Genomic DNA, 18,389 nt, shown 5'->3' with positions numbered 1-18,389 from the left:
AGGAGAATACCTAGATAGTCTGATAAGCCAAATTGGAGATTACTGCCTGATTATTGATTCAGTTGTCACTCTTGGCTACAAAGTTTTGATGCCATGAACCACTCGCAATCCCGCAGAACTTCGTTCTCATGTCTCTGGACGGCAAGTCGCCCGGGTCGGCTGTCACGCCAAGTGTTTCAGTCTATGTTGCCGTGAGTGGCATGAGAGAATGGTTCGGGCCTCTTGTCATGGCTACCATCCTGAAAGCGAAACCCTTGATGCCGGTTCCTGTGCATCGTGCCCCCCCCCCCCCCCCCCCCCCATCTGCCTACGTTCCCCTGCTTGCCTACCTCCCACTTCCTTCCTTGCCCCCTTCCCATACCCCTCTCTTTTTTCTTTTCCTGTGCATTGTATATATCTTTCCCTTCTTTTCTCCCTTGCCTTCTTGCATCTTCCTTACTTTACCCTCCTTTCTTTCTCCCTGGGTCAGCTCCTGAGTTGACTCTTTCTCCCTCCTTTTATCCCCTCCCCTTGCTGTTTCCATCTCTGGTCCCATCATGATTACCACCTTGAGAGTAAAAACATTGATTCCATCTCATCTGCATCATGCCATCACTCTACCTCCCCCACCCCTATCCACACTTCATTCCTCATCCCTCCCCCTTTTTTCATCTCTCCATAGCATGCAATATATTCCTCATCCTTACCATATTTCCTTACCCCTCCTACTCCCTACTTTCCTTCTCCCATCTATCCTTAACCCTTTCTTGTCTTGCCTCTTCCTTCTGTCTCCCCCGTCTCTCCTTTCTTCTCCTTCATATTCCCATCATCCTACCACAATTCCCACCCGTCTTCCCAAACTCTGCTTCTCTGTCTGCCTCTTCTTCATTCTTCTCTCTCAATTTCCGTCATCTTTCTTCTCCTTCCTTCCTTATGAGAATGAAAACTTGCTCTTCCAACCCTTCCCCTTTACCCTTCCTCACCTACAATTGTACCATTCCGCCCTCCATCTGTTTTGCCCTTTCCTTCCTCTCCCCTCCTCCTCTTCCTTTTCTACCAATACCATTCTACCACCCCCACTTCATCCCCCCACCACCACCACCATCACCACCACTACACAACCACCATGGTACAAAGTTTCTTTAACCAATTCTCGGTACCCAAGATATGCCTGGGTTGATTTCCCCTTGATGTGCATGCACTGTGTCCAAAGACCACAAGGTGGCAATCCGTGGGTTAGCCTATCAACCTCTACCCCATTGCATGTCTAGGAAAAGATGGATACCTGTTAGTGCTTTGCTGCCTGCATGGGGGGTGGGGGGGGTGGGGGTGGGGGTCACTAGTACCGGTATGTTGAAGATCCAGGCATGTATTCCTGATACGCAGATTCATCTCAGCAATGCAAATGACAATGGACAACGGCAAGGATTAAAATTGAGATATTTTGTCCATGGCTTTCTTTCAGCCAGGCAGTATTGTTACATCTTAGATACAAAGAGTCAAGTAAGAGTAAAATAAAACAAACATTCGAAAATCCTTGTTAAACGACATACACACCCATTTTTCAACATTCAAATGATCGCAGGTCAGCCTGTCAGCCCATTGCTAGGGTTATCTATAAACAGCATGTCACGTTTCACACCATTGTGAATATTGCAAAAGGAAAGAATAGAATGAATGTTATTTGTGTTTTTTTCACCAATATTTCTTTACATTTATTTATAGATCACACAGAATTATATCTCATATACTCTCCAATTATGTCCAAACTGATCTGTTTTCTCTTTAAATTTTTGTCCATGAAATGTAAGTGTAGTTACTCATTTGTATTTCAACATGTTGAGAACAGAAGGGGCAGCACGATTCTTAATGATTGCCTACAAATTCCACCAGCTTCTCTTGGATGTGATTTTCCAATCGAGAATCAAATCGAAATCAAATTTTTTATCCTGTTTATTAACCATTTCTTTGCTTTTATCTATTTATTTATTCTTTTTTTTTATGCTCTACAAGCTTCATTATTCCTGGACCTCGATCATAATGATCCACAATAATCTCTCAGCTAGCCTGATATCAAATCTGTCTGATTATTATTATTTTTTTTTTACATCTGTAGTCGCTGCAGTGAAAGCAGACAAGCATTTGAAATCACAGTGGCAGGCGTAGATTTGGGCCAGGAGATAGAAACGCAGACAGGATGTGTCAAACATAATGCATCCAGTGTAACATGGATGGAGCAAGTGTTTGGCAGCGACAGTAAATCACCCCCAGCAGAGGGATATTTGTGCATGTGATTATGCGGCCAGCATGTTGCGGTGATGGGCTTGACGGCATCTTGTCAATTTCCGTTGCATGCGCATGGATACTTTGGGAGAAATATCATAAATTGTTTTATTCCACTCGGCTTCATGTCTTCGCAGTTACCTAGAATGGGCCACGTCCTTCACTTTTGATTGCTCAGGATTGTTTACACGCCCGTTGTGCGCTCCACGCGCCTCATGCGTTAACAGCCACACCCTCTAGAGCATAGCGTTTAGACGTTCACAGATATGCATTTGTCTCAGAGTCATTATAGAATGCTTTCACTATTCTCTATGCAAAGTTTAAAGGACAAGTTCACCTTCATAGACATGTGGATTGAGTGAATGCAGCAATATTTGTAGAACACATCAGTGAAAGTTTGGGGAAAATCAGACAATCCGTTCAGAAGTTATGAATCTTTAAAGTAACTGCACAGTCACTGCTGGATGAGAAGACTACTAGAGTGTATGATGTCACGTGCGTACAACGATATAAGGAAAATATAAAGAGAATTTCACAAAATTTTACTTTTTGAGAAAAGTGCACGTTTCCTCGACTCGTCACTGAAGTATGTTAAGGGTAATATTATTCCCCTTGCCTTCTGAAAGAGGGAAGTCAAGTGCTCTTTTATTAAGCGAGAAAAGTGAAAATATCTCGAATTTTCCTTATACTTTCTTTATATAGTTGTACACATGTGACATCACAAGCTGTAGTAGTCTTCTCATCCAGCAGTGACTAAGCAGAAACTTCAAATATTCTTAACTTTTAAACGGATTGTCCAATTTTCCTTAGATTCTTGCTGATGTGTTCTGTCAGTATTGCTGCATTCACTCAATCCACATGTCTATGAAGGTGAACTTGTCCTTTAAGACTTAGCTTTGAGTGCTGAATGGTACAGAAACCCCCATAGCATTGTAAACACTGTCCAAAGTCTCAGGCACAGACAGGGTTAAGCAAAAGATTAGTATGTTGTAGATACGATTTGTTCTGAGTAGTGCTCTGACACATTCATTTAATATCCATTCATGGTGCTTTGATACAAGACAAGTCTCTACATATAGCATCATACAAACCTTCAAATCAATTTCATTTATGATTAACATTAAAGTTAAAAAACTGCTGTGCTTGGACACAAGAATGAATGGTTAACTCTCATGATGTGCATTGCAGTGCAAAAATCATTCTAGCTTGATTTTTCTCTTTGGAAAATTTGCTCTGTGTGGCTTGTGTGAACAGCACACTGACAGTAATATGTGGGAAATGGGTTCAAATTCTTCTTTTTTGCATTATTTTCTCCCAGTTATTCCTATTTTCCTGAATTTCAAGGTTGGCAGGCACGCATGTAGGAACAATCTATTGCAGTAATTTTGTTTTTGGGGGTATAACATCACTTCAATTTGCATGGTGATGGTGAGATATCAGTGTCTAATTCTTTCTGGCTAAGATTAGATTAACCTACATGCCCGATGATGCTTGTGGGAAAAACAGCTCAAGTATCAGCCCTCGTTCTTTCATCATGTTGAAGGTCAAAAGGCGTGAAAGAAATGAGAGTGAAGCTGGAAGAAAAGAAGGTGATGGGATCATTATACTCAAATAGTTATCCAAGCAGCCATATTGTTTTATACACAAGGCGAGGACATCTGCATAACTGCTGAGTGTGGGGGGAGGGAGAGCATTGGGACCATTTTCTCACGCTACCAGACATTGTCTTGAAGAAATTGATCTCTGATGAACTTTGCTATGGTGTAATTCTATTGCAGATGTCTTTATGATAGCATCGAGGAGCCATTTGGCTGTTTCATGTACATTGTATTCCATGCCCTGTAAATGCTACGCAGGTGGGGAAAGGAGTGGAGTGTGAGGATTTTGTTTCATTGGCTGTTTCTACAAAATATGTATGCTGCAGAGTTCTCATGTAACCATCCAGCATCTCTTTCACACCCTGTCTGAATTCACACTGTTCTTTGAAATGGTCAAGATTCTCAAAAGAAAGCATTTTGTTATTGGAGTGTCCTTATCCAGGTAATTTCACTCCTCTATTAGAATATAAATGATGTTGAAAATATCTTAATGTTTTCATCAACTGTTTGCAAGAAAGGTTGGCAATTTTATAGACTGCTGAAAATTGTTTACTGGAAAGTTGTAAAGGCAGGCTTTATCATATGGTATGTGTGTCCATGTGCTGAAAAATTCCCCTCTCCTCTCTTGTGTTTCACATCAGTGACAGCATGTAACAAGGTTCAATTTGTTTGGCAAGAGGAAAATGTACTAACAGCTTCTTTTATCCAGACTCCTCAAAGATCTTGACATTCTAAGAGTTTTCCAATTTAGATTCCATTACTCTGAACTTCTGACCCCTTCAGGCCCCCTCCCCTTACCCTCCCCCCCCCCCCCCCCCCCACACTCACAAAAGAACCATTACTGCGTCAAGGCTTAGTTCGGTACAAGGTTCTCCCCACCTTTGCAGACTCTTTTAAAGTGGCCTGGGCAAAATGGCTGGGAGGGGACTCACAAACAAGCTCTTGAAATCTTTGAGAGGAAGCGGAATGTGATTAGATTCAGGGAAAGATTGTCTCCTTCCGTCACATTTCTGACTCCCGAAGAAATCAAAACGAGATGGACTTCAAGGCTTTTATGATGTTGCTCGGGCTCTTATTCCGCCAAGGACACGATGTCATCCGTTGCCTCGGAGAGGAGGGTGAAAGAATAGTGCGCTTCATCTGACATTATCCTCAAAGAGGTGGAATGATTTATAGTCAGATTCACTTTGTGTTGACCTTAACTATGTTTAACCCTGTCCTTCTCATATTGCATGAGATGGTAGCTGTGGTTTAGATTTATGGTTTGAGGAGGGTTAATTTCATCCTCTACCAAGAACTAATCAGTACTAATACTGCTATCTACTTTAGGATGCTTGCTTCATTACATGTTGAAACCAGTTATGGCTTGGTTCCCCAAGACTTTCAATATGGATTTGCACTTGGACTTTCTTCAAATTCATGAATCATTGCTGATAGTATATCAAACTCTTTTATCCATGCTTTAGCATTCATTTTGGTGGGTTTTTTTTTTCATGTTGAAGATCAAGTAGGACGTATTTGCTAGATAATATGGAAATGTTGTTTGTAATCTTTTTATATTGTAATCCTTTTTCTCAAGGCAAATTTGCCAAAATAAATCAATACCATACAGTCGGAATTACAATGTCAAATGAAATGAATCAGATATGTTCTTCTGTGGGCTGTTGGCAAATTATCAGAACCATTCATTTTAGCATTACCAGCAGAGTACTGCAATGTCTTTGTGTGCTAGCTTTGCTTATCATGTGATTCGTAATGTGGAGTTCTGTTCCGGGCTTCAGAATATGCATGTTTCAGTCGATGTCGTAGAAGAAAGCTTGAGGATAGCTACTGTAGTAAGCTGTGTTTGCCACAGCAAGGACAGCAAATATTGTATTCCCATCATGGATGGGCCTTATTTGATAGCCGTTAGATAAAGAGCGGCATGTGTTTGGTGTCGTAACTTGAGCCAGCGCAACATCTGACTCTTTGCCGACATGCTGGTGTTGCACAAAATTGCTGGTTTCACACTGTCGCAGTGGAAAACCCAAGAAAAGAAGATATGAAATTTACAATTTTTCCTTGAAGCCAAAAACAAGAAGACAATAATACATTTTATTTTGTTTGTTTTAGAGTGATTAATCCCTATCTGATCAAAATATTTACATATTTCACTATTATCTTTTTGTTTAAAAAAAAAAAGATGTTTTGTTATTATTTTGTAATTTTTGCTGGGCATCGTATGACATCTGGTTGAACTACAAAAATCGTGCATGTGTAGCCACCCATTCAGAACAAAGTAAGGAAGCTGTCTGCCATCGTAAAAGACTTGAGGGTCATATTTTCATATTGTTTTACGTTGTTATGTTTTGTGTGTATGTTACCCCCCCACCCCCCACAATATTGGTATCACAGCCCTTGCTGTAGCAAGTTCCAGGGACACGGTAACAATTGCTGGTTCCCATCGACTCCCATAGAGACTCAAAACATGTCTAAGCCACTCTTGCTGGTACAGTATGTTACAAAGCATCTACTTGGAAGAAATTAAAAAAAACTGGACTCCTCTTTACCCCTACACCCACCCCACCCACCCCACCCCTTCTTTCACACAGATGGAATTGAACAAAATCTTATTTTTCACCCACATTATCAGCTAGAGGGGACAAATACTCTAAACATGCTGACATTCTAGACGGAGAAAATCCCAAATCAAAACTCTGCTCTCCTGAGAGTCGAGCACGGCTGGGTGAAAGCAAATACTGAAGCTCTTCCTCGCTTTTCGTTTCTTTCTTTCTTTCTTTTTTATTAAAAGGGGGGTTCGTTTTTTCTTCGCCTGAACCATGCCCACTCCTTCCAAGCTATGGGAAGAGATTGGAGGAGTTGAATTCAGAGAAAGGTCTAGTACAAGTAGTTTAGTTGTTGATTGTCGGATTTTTTCCTGAGCATAGGTGTCTATGGTTACATGTGGAGCACTTAACCCAGCAATTGTTGTGAATTTTGTTCAGTTGCATCATTATTCTGCCCTCGCTGTATGAAAAATACAAGATACTGCAGCTGAAGAATTGTATGACAGCCCGTGGCAATCACAGGCAGTATTAGGAAATCCTTCTAGTTAGATACATGTAGTGTGCGACTACTTTTATTTTTAAGTCACATGGCTATTTAATTTGCATCTTGTAGTAACTGGCCAACTCTGTGAATAAATGATTGAATGAAAACAAAACAAAGCAAACAAACAAACAAACAAATAAATGCATACAATGTACATACATTTATGCCAGAAATAGACACATACATTGTACATGCCTATACATGAATGGGTAGGCAGATATATACATTAATGAATAAAGAAATTTATACATGAACAAATAGAGGGGAAAAGGTGAAATTAAATTTAAGTAGCACATATATAAGTCCCCTAAGTATTCTCTGCATTTCATGTCAAGCTTGTATCAGCTAGTCCATGTTTTCCATCTCAACGTACTACATCTTACAAAGTGATGTCAACAAAACTCAATGGGGCCTGTCTGTTGTAGGTGCACAATTTTGAGCGTGGCGACTCTACCATCTGTCTGATGGCGCCCCATAATGGAAGACATTCCACTCAATTAATAGATTTCACCCCCCTTGAATAGACAGAGTAGACATTAATGAACATTCCCTTTGCACCTCCGTGCCTAGATGGGGGTAATTAAGGGGTGCTGTTGACAGCTCTCATCGTCCCCCCAACCCATCAACCAACGACATGATGGTCCATGTCACACACAGGATGTGGAGATCTGTTAAAGGGAGAGATTCTCCCAAACATGCATGCAGATTGAGTCATTTCAGAAAGATCAGTATAAAAGCAATAAAAGTTTGAAAAAAATTCAGACAATCTGTTTGAAAGTTACAAATGTTTAAAGTTACCATTAAATTTAATGCGCAGTCCTACATTGGAACCAAGTGATGTCACAAGAGTAGAATGATATAAAGAAAATATGAAAAAGAATTTTCCAAAACTTAATTTGTTTGTGACAAGTACACATTCTCTTGTCCTGTTACTGAGGTATGCTAAAGCAAATAATTCCCCATGCCTTCTAAATTAGCTACAGTGTAGGTATTTAGTGTTCTTTTCAATTCCTAGAAAAATGTGCAGAACTTTATACACAGAGAATCTGAAGAGTTCCAGGAAACTTTCCCTTTTTGTGACAGGTGCTGTAATAAATATCGTTAGCAAGTCTTGCCAAGTTTTACCCAAAATCAATAGGAGACATAACGTACATGTAGTTTGTTGATGACACAAAAGGTAACTGTTTTTAGTGTTTACATAAAAGGGTTTATTTGCAGTGTTCAGAAGTGTTCAGCTTTCTGAACATGAACATGTATTCTCAAACTAAATGTCAGGACAAAATGGTTCGATAACTTGTTTCCTAACAAAAGGTAGAAATTAGAGGGATTATTTGACACAAAATATTTCTGACTACCCAGTATGTTAACAGATATTTTTATCAATTGGCACCCTCTGTGCAATATCTCTCATGCAATATCTGTTAAAGCACATCTTCACCCCTCTTCATGTCTGATCTCTTTCTTTTAGTACCCAGTACTTGTATTGCTGGAGGAGAGGCAGAATTAATTTGTCATTCGCCATTCTAAAACAAGAGGAGTTTTAAAAAGATGGAGAACAAATGACCAGCCAATCTTTTGGAAAAGATGGGAGGTGCTTTGAATCTATTGCTTGTAATACCAGTGAAAGATATTTTTAATGAAATGGTTCAACACAGTAGAGAAAGATGTCTCTCAAAGCATACTGTAGACGATATGAGACTTGGCTTGTGGGACGTTTTTGTGTCTTCACGTTCACATACCCATCAAACAGCCACCCCTAATCCTGACATAATGGCAATTCTTTTCAGCGTGCATCAAGCACTGGAGGGTAGGGAAAAGATTTATTGGATGAGAATGACATGAAAGAAAGAGGGATGACATATGCCTTCCTGTCACTTTAATCACCATTGCTGTGACATGATGATACAGTGTAGTCTTGTGTGAACCGAATGAGTCAGCCAAGCTCAATGTTGGAATGAGAAAAGGTATATAGCCTAGGTACATTCAACTGCTAATAGCGTTAATGGATTGCTGTGCTGTGAGGGTGTTTCGCAACGTGTACAATGTCATAGCCTCATTGTCTCATCCCGGTCAATTGTAGTGACAGACTTTTAATGAGTTCAGCTCTTCCTTAATGTCTGTGCTGGATCGCATTTCTTAAACGGTCCTCTCTCGTGTCAGCAAACTTTTTTTGCAAACTTTTCCCATGATCCCTTTAAAGAGCGGATTTCAGTCATCCCCAAATATACCAGCAACAATGCAAGGATGCTTTATCATAAAGAAGAATATGGGCTTATGCATCTTCACTTATCGTAAATTGTAATATGATATAATTACATTTGTTAAGATACGTTTGTATTGCGTGATTGAAAGTCATTGTGGTGGACTGGAAGAAGGATATTACATCCCCCCCAAAAAAAAAAAAAAAAAAAAAACTAGGGAATAAAATGAAATGAAATGAAACAAACAAATGTGAAATTAAGAGTCATGTTTGTCGATGAAAGTGAATCTCCAGTAAAGTGCAGGAAATTGTATTTTGTGGCCTTTGCTGGCACTTTTACTCTTGACTGCTCAGCCCAGTAGAATAGTAGTCAGAATCAACTACCAGGTCAATTTATAGCGTTAAAATATACTTTTCAGTTCCTTTATGTTACAGTATGATATTTTCCTGATGTTGACATAGGGTAATATTATTTCTGTTCAATTTCAGTTTATTTGTTTTCATGTTAGTACAGAAGGAAGAGAAAGAATATAGGCCTAATATGTGCCTCAAATTGATACAACGTAGTTACCTGGCTTTGACTGTACGTTGACCCCATAAAGGGGCCATCACATCATAGTCTATACTGGCAGACTAATAAAGCATTGATTGAGGTCTTGTTTTGGGTCTAGCTGTCAGCTGGTCTGCGGTCACAGCCTAGTCTTGGGTCAAGGCTGTGGTGGAATACATTCTGTCACCCTTGTCAGGAAGAGTTTGTCAGCACTGGCACATCATTGTTGTTTTTCCCACGCCAGCTGTGAAGGGAAAAAAATCGGCCAAACCGCTCTTGATCCTTCAGCTGAATCACAGGGTCTACTGGTCACTCTTAATTAGGGGATTTACCTAGTTCTGTCGTGATATTGGCATGAAGTTTGATATGTAGGGTGGGGTATCTGGAGATGATGATTCATTTACATCATATTAAAGGTCCTGTTTACCTTTGGAAGCAGTGATTTTAAAAATGTTCAAGATATCACTTTTGATGCATACGTGTAGGTCAGTTGTATAACAAAACATCCTAACATATGAAATTTTTGCAATAAATCCTAAAATATAAGGAGATACATGTATCACCATCTTTCTCATTAAACCATAACTGTAGACGGTTTAGTCTGGAAACATTTTTGTTGTGAACTATTGTTCACATTTTGTATATTTAACAATACTTAACATTGATTATACTGATTCAAATTTTTACCTTGGTTGTTTCTATCCCTAACTCACATTTTAGAATTATTTTAAAGGGCTAATACTTTGTTTTTATTTCATCTGCAAATGGTAAATTATGCCTTTAAGGCCCATTCTGAAATCTGCTTATTGAATTTTTTCATTTTCTGAGACTTGACCTGCGGATGATCTATCACTTGGTCTACTCCCACTTCATCCAATAGCCATTGAGTCTCAACCCACAGGGTCTAATCCCGTTTTGTCTACAACCAGTTTGTCTAATGACCATTTAGTCCAATTGCCACTTAGCCTCATTACCAGGGGGGCATTTCATGAAGGAACTTGTCGGATGAAATGTCCGACAGGTCAATTATATCCGACAAGTTCAGAGAAATCAGCCAATCAGACTAAAGAATTTCTCAAAACTTGTCGGATAAAAGAGACTTGTCAGATATTTTATCCGACAAGTTCCTTCATGAAATGCCCCCCAGATGGCCTACTGTACTTTCAGATGGGCTATGCCCATTTCGTCTAATGCCCACAGTTTATTAGACCAACTGGGAAGAAATCCCAAGGAGACAAAATTGTGATTAGACCATATGGTTATGAGACAAAACGATAATTAGCCAAACTGGGCATTAAACCAAGTGAGGATTAGACCAAACGGGCATTCGACGAAATTGACAGTAGACCAAATGAGTTTAGCCTTAGTGGTGTTAGACGAAATGGGAAGTAGACCATCTGATAGTAGACCAAGTGGCAATAAACAGACCTGCTTGCCATATTTAATTTCTTCCTTTGCCAATATTGCTAAATGCACATGCACCTGATCTATACTATTCGCTGAATGTTCATGACTAGTGCAAACCAACTTTTAGCGGAAATTGAGTTCATTTGCTCGAGGCTATTCATACTCTTCATTACACTGGATTCAGAGCTAATGCCATTTTGAATATGGATGATTTATATTTTGGTGTCTTGCCACAGGGGACTGCTCCTCCCTGCCCCGTTCTGTTTCTTTTCACACGAGGGCAGCATGCATTCTATTCTTCTTTAGATCTCAATACCTGAGTAGTTAAAACATGTAATGTGCCTTTAGCACTGTAGCTATGACAAACCAAGACACACTTTAGTGGAGTAAAGACATCCACGGTATTCCCTTCAACACTTGGCAATGGTGCACTATGAATGCTGAATATTTTGTGACGTTTCATTTTCATGAATTTCGCAAGTCGGGTGCTATTCACAAATTTAAAAACACGCAAAAATATTAACTCTTATCCCGACATGAATGTGACGCACACGCATACACTTTTCCATTCAGTACTGTACTCCACAATTGCAAATTTAAACCACTAACGACATTGTCGGGAAGTCCCGATTTGCGAAAAGAAAAAAAAAAATTAGACTCACTCAGTATATGGCGTATACAGTTTGTTAACGGGACTGTACAGTACTGGTTGAGGTGAGGATTCAGGTTTATAACATTTTTTGGTGAGATAATGAGAAACCTCTTATGAAATATGAAAGAGCATGTAATTTCAAGAAGGATTCAACATTTATTTGATGAAAATTGGCCTTGAAATGGCTGAGATATCCAAAAAGCGATCCTAATAGAATTGACAGGCCACAACCTTTATTAGGATCTCTTTGTTTTTCCTTGTTTTTAGATATCTCAGTCATTTAAAAACTGATTTTCATCAAGTGAACTTTTGTGATTCCCCTTAGAATTATATGTTCTTTAACATTTCAAAGAGTAGTTTCCAAATATCTCGCAAAACGTTACAAGCTGAATCCTCACCTCAACCAGTACTGGTATAGTCCCTTTAAACTTACCCGCTCTGTTGTAACAATGTGACACTATCAAACAGAGGCATTTACAAAAGTTGTGTTAAAAGAGTGATATTTAGGATAACTTGTCAGCAGTTCATGGGCAGTTTCAAGACTTTCATGACAATTGGCAAACAGAGATTATTATACCCCCGCCAAACGAAGTTTGAAGGGGGTATATAGGAATCAGCGGACGGTCGGGCGGTCGGGCGGTCGGTCGGGCGGTCGGGCGGTCGGTCCGTTGCAAATCTTGCGTCGCGAACTACTTCCTCTGTTTTCAACCGATTCCCATAAAACTTGGCACAGATGTGTGCCTTGGGTTGTAGATGTGCAAGACGTATTTTTTGACAGTACCCAAAAGTACGTTGCCATGGTAACGGCATATTATGGGCAAAAATGGGTACAAATCTTGCGTCGCGAACTCCTCCCACAGTTTTTGATCAATTTTAATGAAATTAGGTACAGATGTTCATCTGAATATGTTAATGTGCAAGACACATATTTCCGCAGTGGCAAAAAGTGCGTTGCCATGGTAACGGCATGTTATTGGTAAAATATAGGGCAAAATGCTTCATGGCAAAACTGCTTCATCAGTGTTCTTCCAATTCTCATGGAATTCATATTGAATGTTTGTCTTAGGATATAGGTCAGCATGACACATTTCTTGACAGTGACAAAAAGTATGTTGCCATGGTAACAGCTCACATATTATGAGCCAAAATGATGGAAAATTTTGTGTTGCAAACTACTTCCTCAGTTTTTGCCCAATTTCCATGAAACTTGGTACAGATGTGTGCCTGTGGTTGTAGATGTGCAAGACGCATTTTTCGACAGTACCCGAAAGTACGTTGCCATGGTAACGGCATATTAATGGCAGAAGATCAAGGAAAGATCTTGCGGATTTAACTACTTCCTCAGTTTTTTTGACCAAAGCTTATGAAATGTTGTTTTGACCAAAGCTTATGAAATGTTGTTTGGCGGGGGTATAACCAGTCGCTGTAGCGACATTTCTAGTTGGATTAGGAAAGAAATGCATTGGATGGGTTAATGAAATATCATTTTATCTCACAGCCACAAAAGGCACACAGCCAGTGCGGCAGGTGTTTCTGAGATTTTCTGGAATACGATGGTATCAGCAGTATGGCAACATTAGCCTCGTGTGTGTGTGTGTGTGTGACAGAGGAAAAGGCCCCTCGGCCTTTGGATGGGATTTGGGCATTCTTTTCTCTCTCCGCTTCCAAAATCTGGGTCGAGTGAAATCGATAATGTCAGAGTGCAGATAACTCCCCATCTCACGTTACCACGGGAGGTGTAGCGTTTGCTGGATTTGAGACAAAAGATGAGTTACAATTTGAATCTCAGTTTTCAAGATACGTCTCCCCTCAGTTTACATTCTTTATTTCTGCCTCCACAGAACGATAGCCGCACTGTTTGCCAAGGAGATATTTGACATTAGTTGCAATCTGCTTGTTTTCCAGATCACTACCCAGTTTATCGATCATATGGTTTTCCTATGTCCATCTCTGATGGGGTACTCCTTGGGGTTAGATCCACAAGAGTTGGACTAGGCATCATTTGACATGATAGTAGATATGTGCGCAAACAACTAAATCTTTTTTCCTACCCTCTGTTGTGCCCTGAATAGCCTTGAGGTTTTATATGCCATTATTATTGTGAAGTAAGTGCATCTGCATTAGATTTACTATGGTATCGAATAACCCAATAATTTGTTGGCATCATACTCATTGGCGAAATACCACGATAATAGATACCGCAATAATTCATGTGCTACAGGTCTCATTCACAAAATGTTGTGGTAGTTCTGGTAAGCATTACGCATGCATATATCTCCAATGGGAAAAGGTACAACGTATGTCGGGTCATTCGAGAAATAGACTGCTCTGTGCTTGGTGGTATTTCGTGAAGCAATTCACACTAAAATCTCGCATGTGTATTTCATGCAAATTTTGAAATAACAGCCTAAATAATATTTTTCGCAGTGTATTTCGTGATGTGACTGTGTTGACATTATTTGAAACAGTGCGCTATTCCACAGTATTAAACTTCCGTGATATTTCAGTCAGTGTGAACGCACCTAGAGATGAATGCTCTAATTTCAAGTTCTACCTCATTCTAAAAGTTTCATAAAGAGATTGATTTTTTTTTTTTCTGCTGTTCATCAGAGCTTTTCTTCCTCAGTACTAGAGAGATATTCAAGACAGGCACCCTTCATGATAAGATGTTATTTCAGCTTGATTTCTTAATGTGCACCAGGTTTGCCCTGAATATTTCAGTCTATATATAGGAAATAAGAAAAATAAATGGCTGCATGAACTTCATAATATGTCCCCCTTCTCTTCTACAGTCTTTGTGGCATCTCTATCAAATAAAATATTTTTATGTTTGATAAAAATAAAGTGTTCTGGTATTCCTTATTATAAGCAATTGTGCTTGCTATAATTCAGGTACAAATTTGTACAGCTCCAGCGTGGTTAAACAGTCATCACCTTTCTGGATATCTCTGTTATCCGGACACGGACTCGCACAAGATTGTCTGTTTGTTTTCAGCCCAAAACTTTATTAAGAAGTACAAAGCAATGATTTTGCCTTCGAAATACTAGGAGTTTAGTTAGTCAGGATATAAATGTCTCTTACTCTGATACTATGTAGATTTATATACCAACCAAAATACAGCCTCTTGAAGGAAAGACCGAGAGGAAGGTGTATTTTCACTCGCATTCCATTTCATTTCCACGTTATTACCTCAACCAAGGGAGGAGGTTTATGTTTTCAGTGGTGTTTATTTGTTTGTATGTCTGTGTGAAAAATAACTAATAAGTTGTAAAACAGATATGAATGAAACTTGCAGGAAAAGTTGATAATGACACAAGGAATAGATGATTAAATTTTGATAGTGATTGGGGAGTTTTTATGAATTTTTGAAGGATTTTTTAATCTTTTGGCAGATACATTGTAGAGTCAAGAATGAACTTGGGAGTTCAAGTTGGGCGTATTTGAGGTTTGCATGTGCGTTCTAAAGCGCATCCTCTGCTTGGGTAGGGCTGATGATGTAAACAAAAGGCTTCTGTACTAGTATTAGGAAATGGGGCGATTTTCAGTATGCTTGTATAGTGGGTTGAAATGAATTAATTAATGGAGGTTTGCGCTCTACAAGTGCTTTTCTAGTTTGATATACACATGTTTGAGACATTCAAATATCATGTAAATCATTTGTGAATTGTAAATTAGCAATGCCTTTAAAGTAGTGTACTCCCAACACAATTTATCGGTACTTACGTGTCATGCCTGAGCATATCTCACTTATCCTGATGATTGCAGGGTTCTGACATGACAGGATAAGGGAGGTTGGACTGTAGTTGGAACATAACCCTTTGAGGACCACAAACCTGAAATCATACTGACTATGCATAGACATGGTGCCTGTAAGACTGTGAGAGTTCGTGAAATGTCAGGTTCTGAGATGTTTTGATGTCCGTATCACTGTCTAAAGAGGAAACAAAATTATGATTTCCTCTCCAAGCACCAGATAAATTATCTTATCAGCGATGCCAGCCATTCCCCACATATCAATATTTTTCAGTCCCTGTCTGTTGCTCGAATTCTGTTACTGGTATTCTGTTGATGTTGATTTATTTATTTATTTATTTATTTTTTTAGGGAGGCATCATAGCATGCAGTTGAATGATGTTTTGAATGCATCTTGAATAATAGAAATGTAAATATCGTATTCTGTCTACACACAAATATTAATCACATGATATCTATTGAATGTTATTAGTTTGTGGACCTCTGAGAAAAACAGCCTCACGCTTGAAGAGTGTCCCCCACCCCACCTCCAGCAGAAATTAGGGCGTAATAAAAAGAACAAGAACATCAGGGAGCTACCAATCCGCTTGTGTGCTTGTCTGAGGAGAGCTAGAATTTACTGTCAGTCAAAAAGAGAATAAAAGACCACTTAACTGATCAAAGTATGGAGCCTTTCCCAGATGATTTTTTTTCCTCTTCTTTTTTTATATAGTGCCCTGACTTTGTTTGAATATTTTCTTACTTTATCATCCTAACATAGCATCGTTATTTGGGGGCATTGTGGAATAGTGGATAAGACTCTTGACTTACAATTGCACGTTCTGAGTTTGAATCCCATCAAGTGGCTAGATGTTTTTGCCCACCATGTCCCTCTCGCCCTGTTGTAGATGGGGACCTGGCAATGCTAAGGTGATAATGGCAGTGTCCCTCTTGAAGACCAATAGCAACACTTAAGAGGCTACGTTTAAATCTGTTATAGCGACCACCTACCTATAGCAGCCCCCTGCTGTATACAACCACTAAAAACAATTCCCTCTGAGAGAAAAAGCATGTTGAAAAACCTGTCTATAGTGGCCACCTGTCTATAACAGCCACTTTTTTCTCGTCTCCCTTTGGTGGCCGCTATAGACAGATTTGACTGTACCAAGCGCAGGTTGCATGAAAGTTGAGATGAAACATACATGTAAGTCTCTTAATACTCAATTCTAATTTACTGATATCTGACTTAATGTTTTGATCGCATCTTTTTATGCAGCAGGGCCATGGATCAAGAAGATCATACTATTATATCATCTTATTATTATCATTATTACTCTCATATCATTATTTCTCCCTGTCTTCTCTCTGTGAATTCTCAATCCAGCCCAACAAGGGTAAACCTCAGAACAGTGAGACAAAGAATGGGGGTGACAGCAGCTCTCTACCAAACCACAACCAGAGGGGTATCGGTAGTGGGAGGAGCATCCCCATCAAACAGGTGAGAAGAGTCTGTTTCACCATGGACCTATTACGCACATAGACTAATATAGACTAATAACCATGGACTTACTAATGTACATACGTGGACTAAAGGGAGTTCACGGTTGTGATTTGCGCATGTGCAAAATAAAGGTCAAATGAGAATGTTTGTGTATTTACCATTGACTTTCGAGCGAAAAGAATCCTCAGGCAAATGAGGATTTGGAATGTTAAGTTGTGTGTTTCACCTTTTTAGAACGCACAGGTGAAAGTGATTCATCAATAATGTTTAACAAAAGCTGCACACCCATTTCATTGACATTGATTACAAAGGTGGCATGCTTCAACAAAAAAAATGCTCTGTCACAGGTCCTTTCCATGTTATTTGAAAGTCTGTGGTGTAGGGGTCAAATGAGACATGCCGCTAACCATGAACTCCCTCATAATGAAGGTCTTTCTTTGATCCTGTCATCCCTGCTGCCACCTCATTATGTGCATTCAGATGCTTGGATAATGACAATTGCGTAATCTACATTCAAAACAATTGACCACCTGTCTCTCAAAGTATGCTACTCTCCAACCCCAGAGCATGATAACACAGATAACACAGTTCCCAGGATGGAGCTGTCAACTATGCAACACAATGGAATTGATGTTTAGTACGCTCTTCCCATGAGGCACAGAGCATTTACAAAATAACGGAAATTGAAAATTTATAAACACAGGTCAGAGAAATAAATGAAAACATTTTTGACACAATATTTCATATAGGCCATTAGATATGCATATTTTATTGACAATGTTTTAGCTTTTTCATCATAATTATGAAAACCTATTTTTTTAATTGACACTTTTGTCTCTATCTGACTGTCTATTAACAAGACATGACTGTAGATGTATTGGGAGAACCATGCATTATGGCAGAGATATACCCGTCGCCATAGCGACATTCTAGTTTTCCATATGTTGATGTACAAGTAGCCTGCAATGTTAGTGCAATTTTTCCGTTTTCAAAAAGATATGTTATGCTAATTGCCTTTAGGAGATGTGGATACAGTGCATAAATGTATTTTTTGTGTGAGCTGACAATCCTGTGTAAATTAATAGGCTATTGCATATTCACACTATTTTGCACTCTACTACTGGACTAGTTTGAAGAAATTCTTAAGAAAAGAGAATAACATCTGATAAGAACAACGATGAAAATTTGATCAAAAGTGGGTCAAAATTAGGGCAGTTATGAAATTGTGAAGTTTACCTTGAAATATGAATATGCAAATAGTGAGGTGATGACGTCCTCACCTCACAACTTACCATGTAGTTTGCTGATATGAAATGATAATTTTTTTTTTTTGTTCAAACACAATTATGTTCCAGTCGCAATCCTAATATACCCCTCCACCTCACCATGAGCCGAC

At 39.2% G+C, this 18,389-nt stretch overlaps 1 protein-coding gene across 1 annotated transcript in view; it reads left to right on the top strand.

Moving 5' to 3' along the window:
* Positions 1–18,389, top strand: part of LOC139736462 (arf-GAP with GTPase, ANK repeat and PH domain-containing protein 1-like) — a 186,812-nt gene that overhangs the window by 156,871 nt on the left and 11,552 nt on the right. Inside the window, exons 7-8 of the mRNA XM_071647213.1 lie at positions 2,217–2,219; positions 16,877–16,990. Of these exons, the coding sequence (XP_071503314.1) occupies positions 2,217–2,219; positions 16,877–16,990 (117 nt within the window). The remainder of the gene's footprint in view (positions 1–2,216; positions 2,220–16,876; positions 16,991–18,389) is intronic.

This window comes from Diadema antillarum, unplaced genomic scaffold (assembly GCF_040938485.1).
Source record: "Diadema antillarum isolate AM-2024a unplaced genomic scaffold, OU_Dant_1.0 seq00000649_RagTag, whole genome shotgun sequence".
In the NCBI taxonomy this organism is placed as follows: domain Eukaryota; kingdom Metazoa; phylum Echinodermata; class Echinoidea; order Diadematoida; family Diadematidae; genus Diadema; species Diadema antillarum.
Note: the sequence above shows the minus strand (reverse complement) of the source record. Positions and strands in the feature narration are given on the sequence as shown.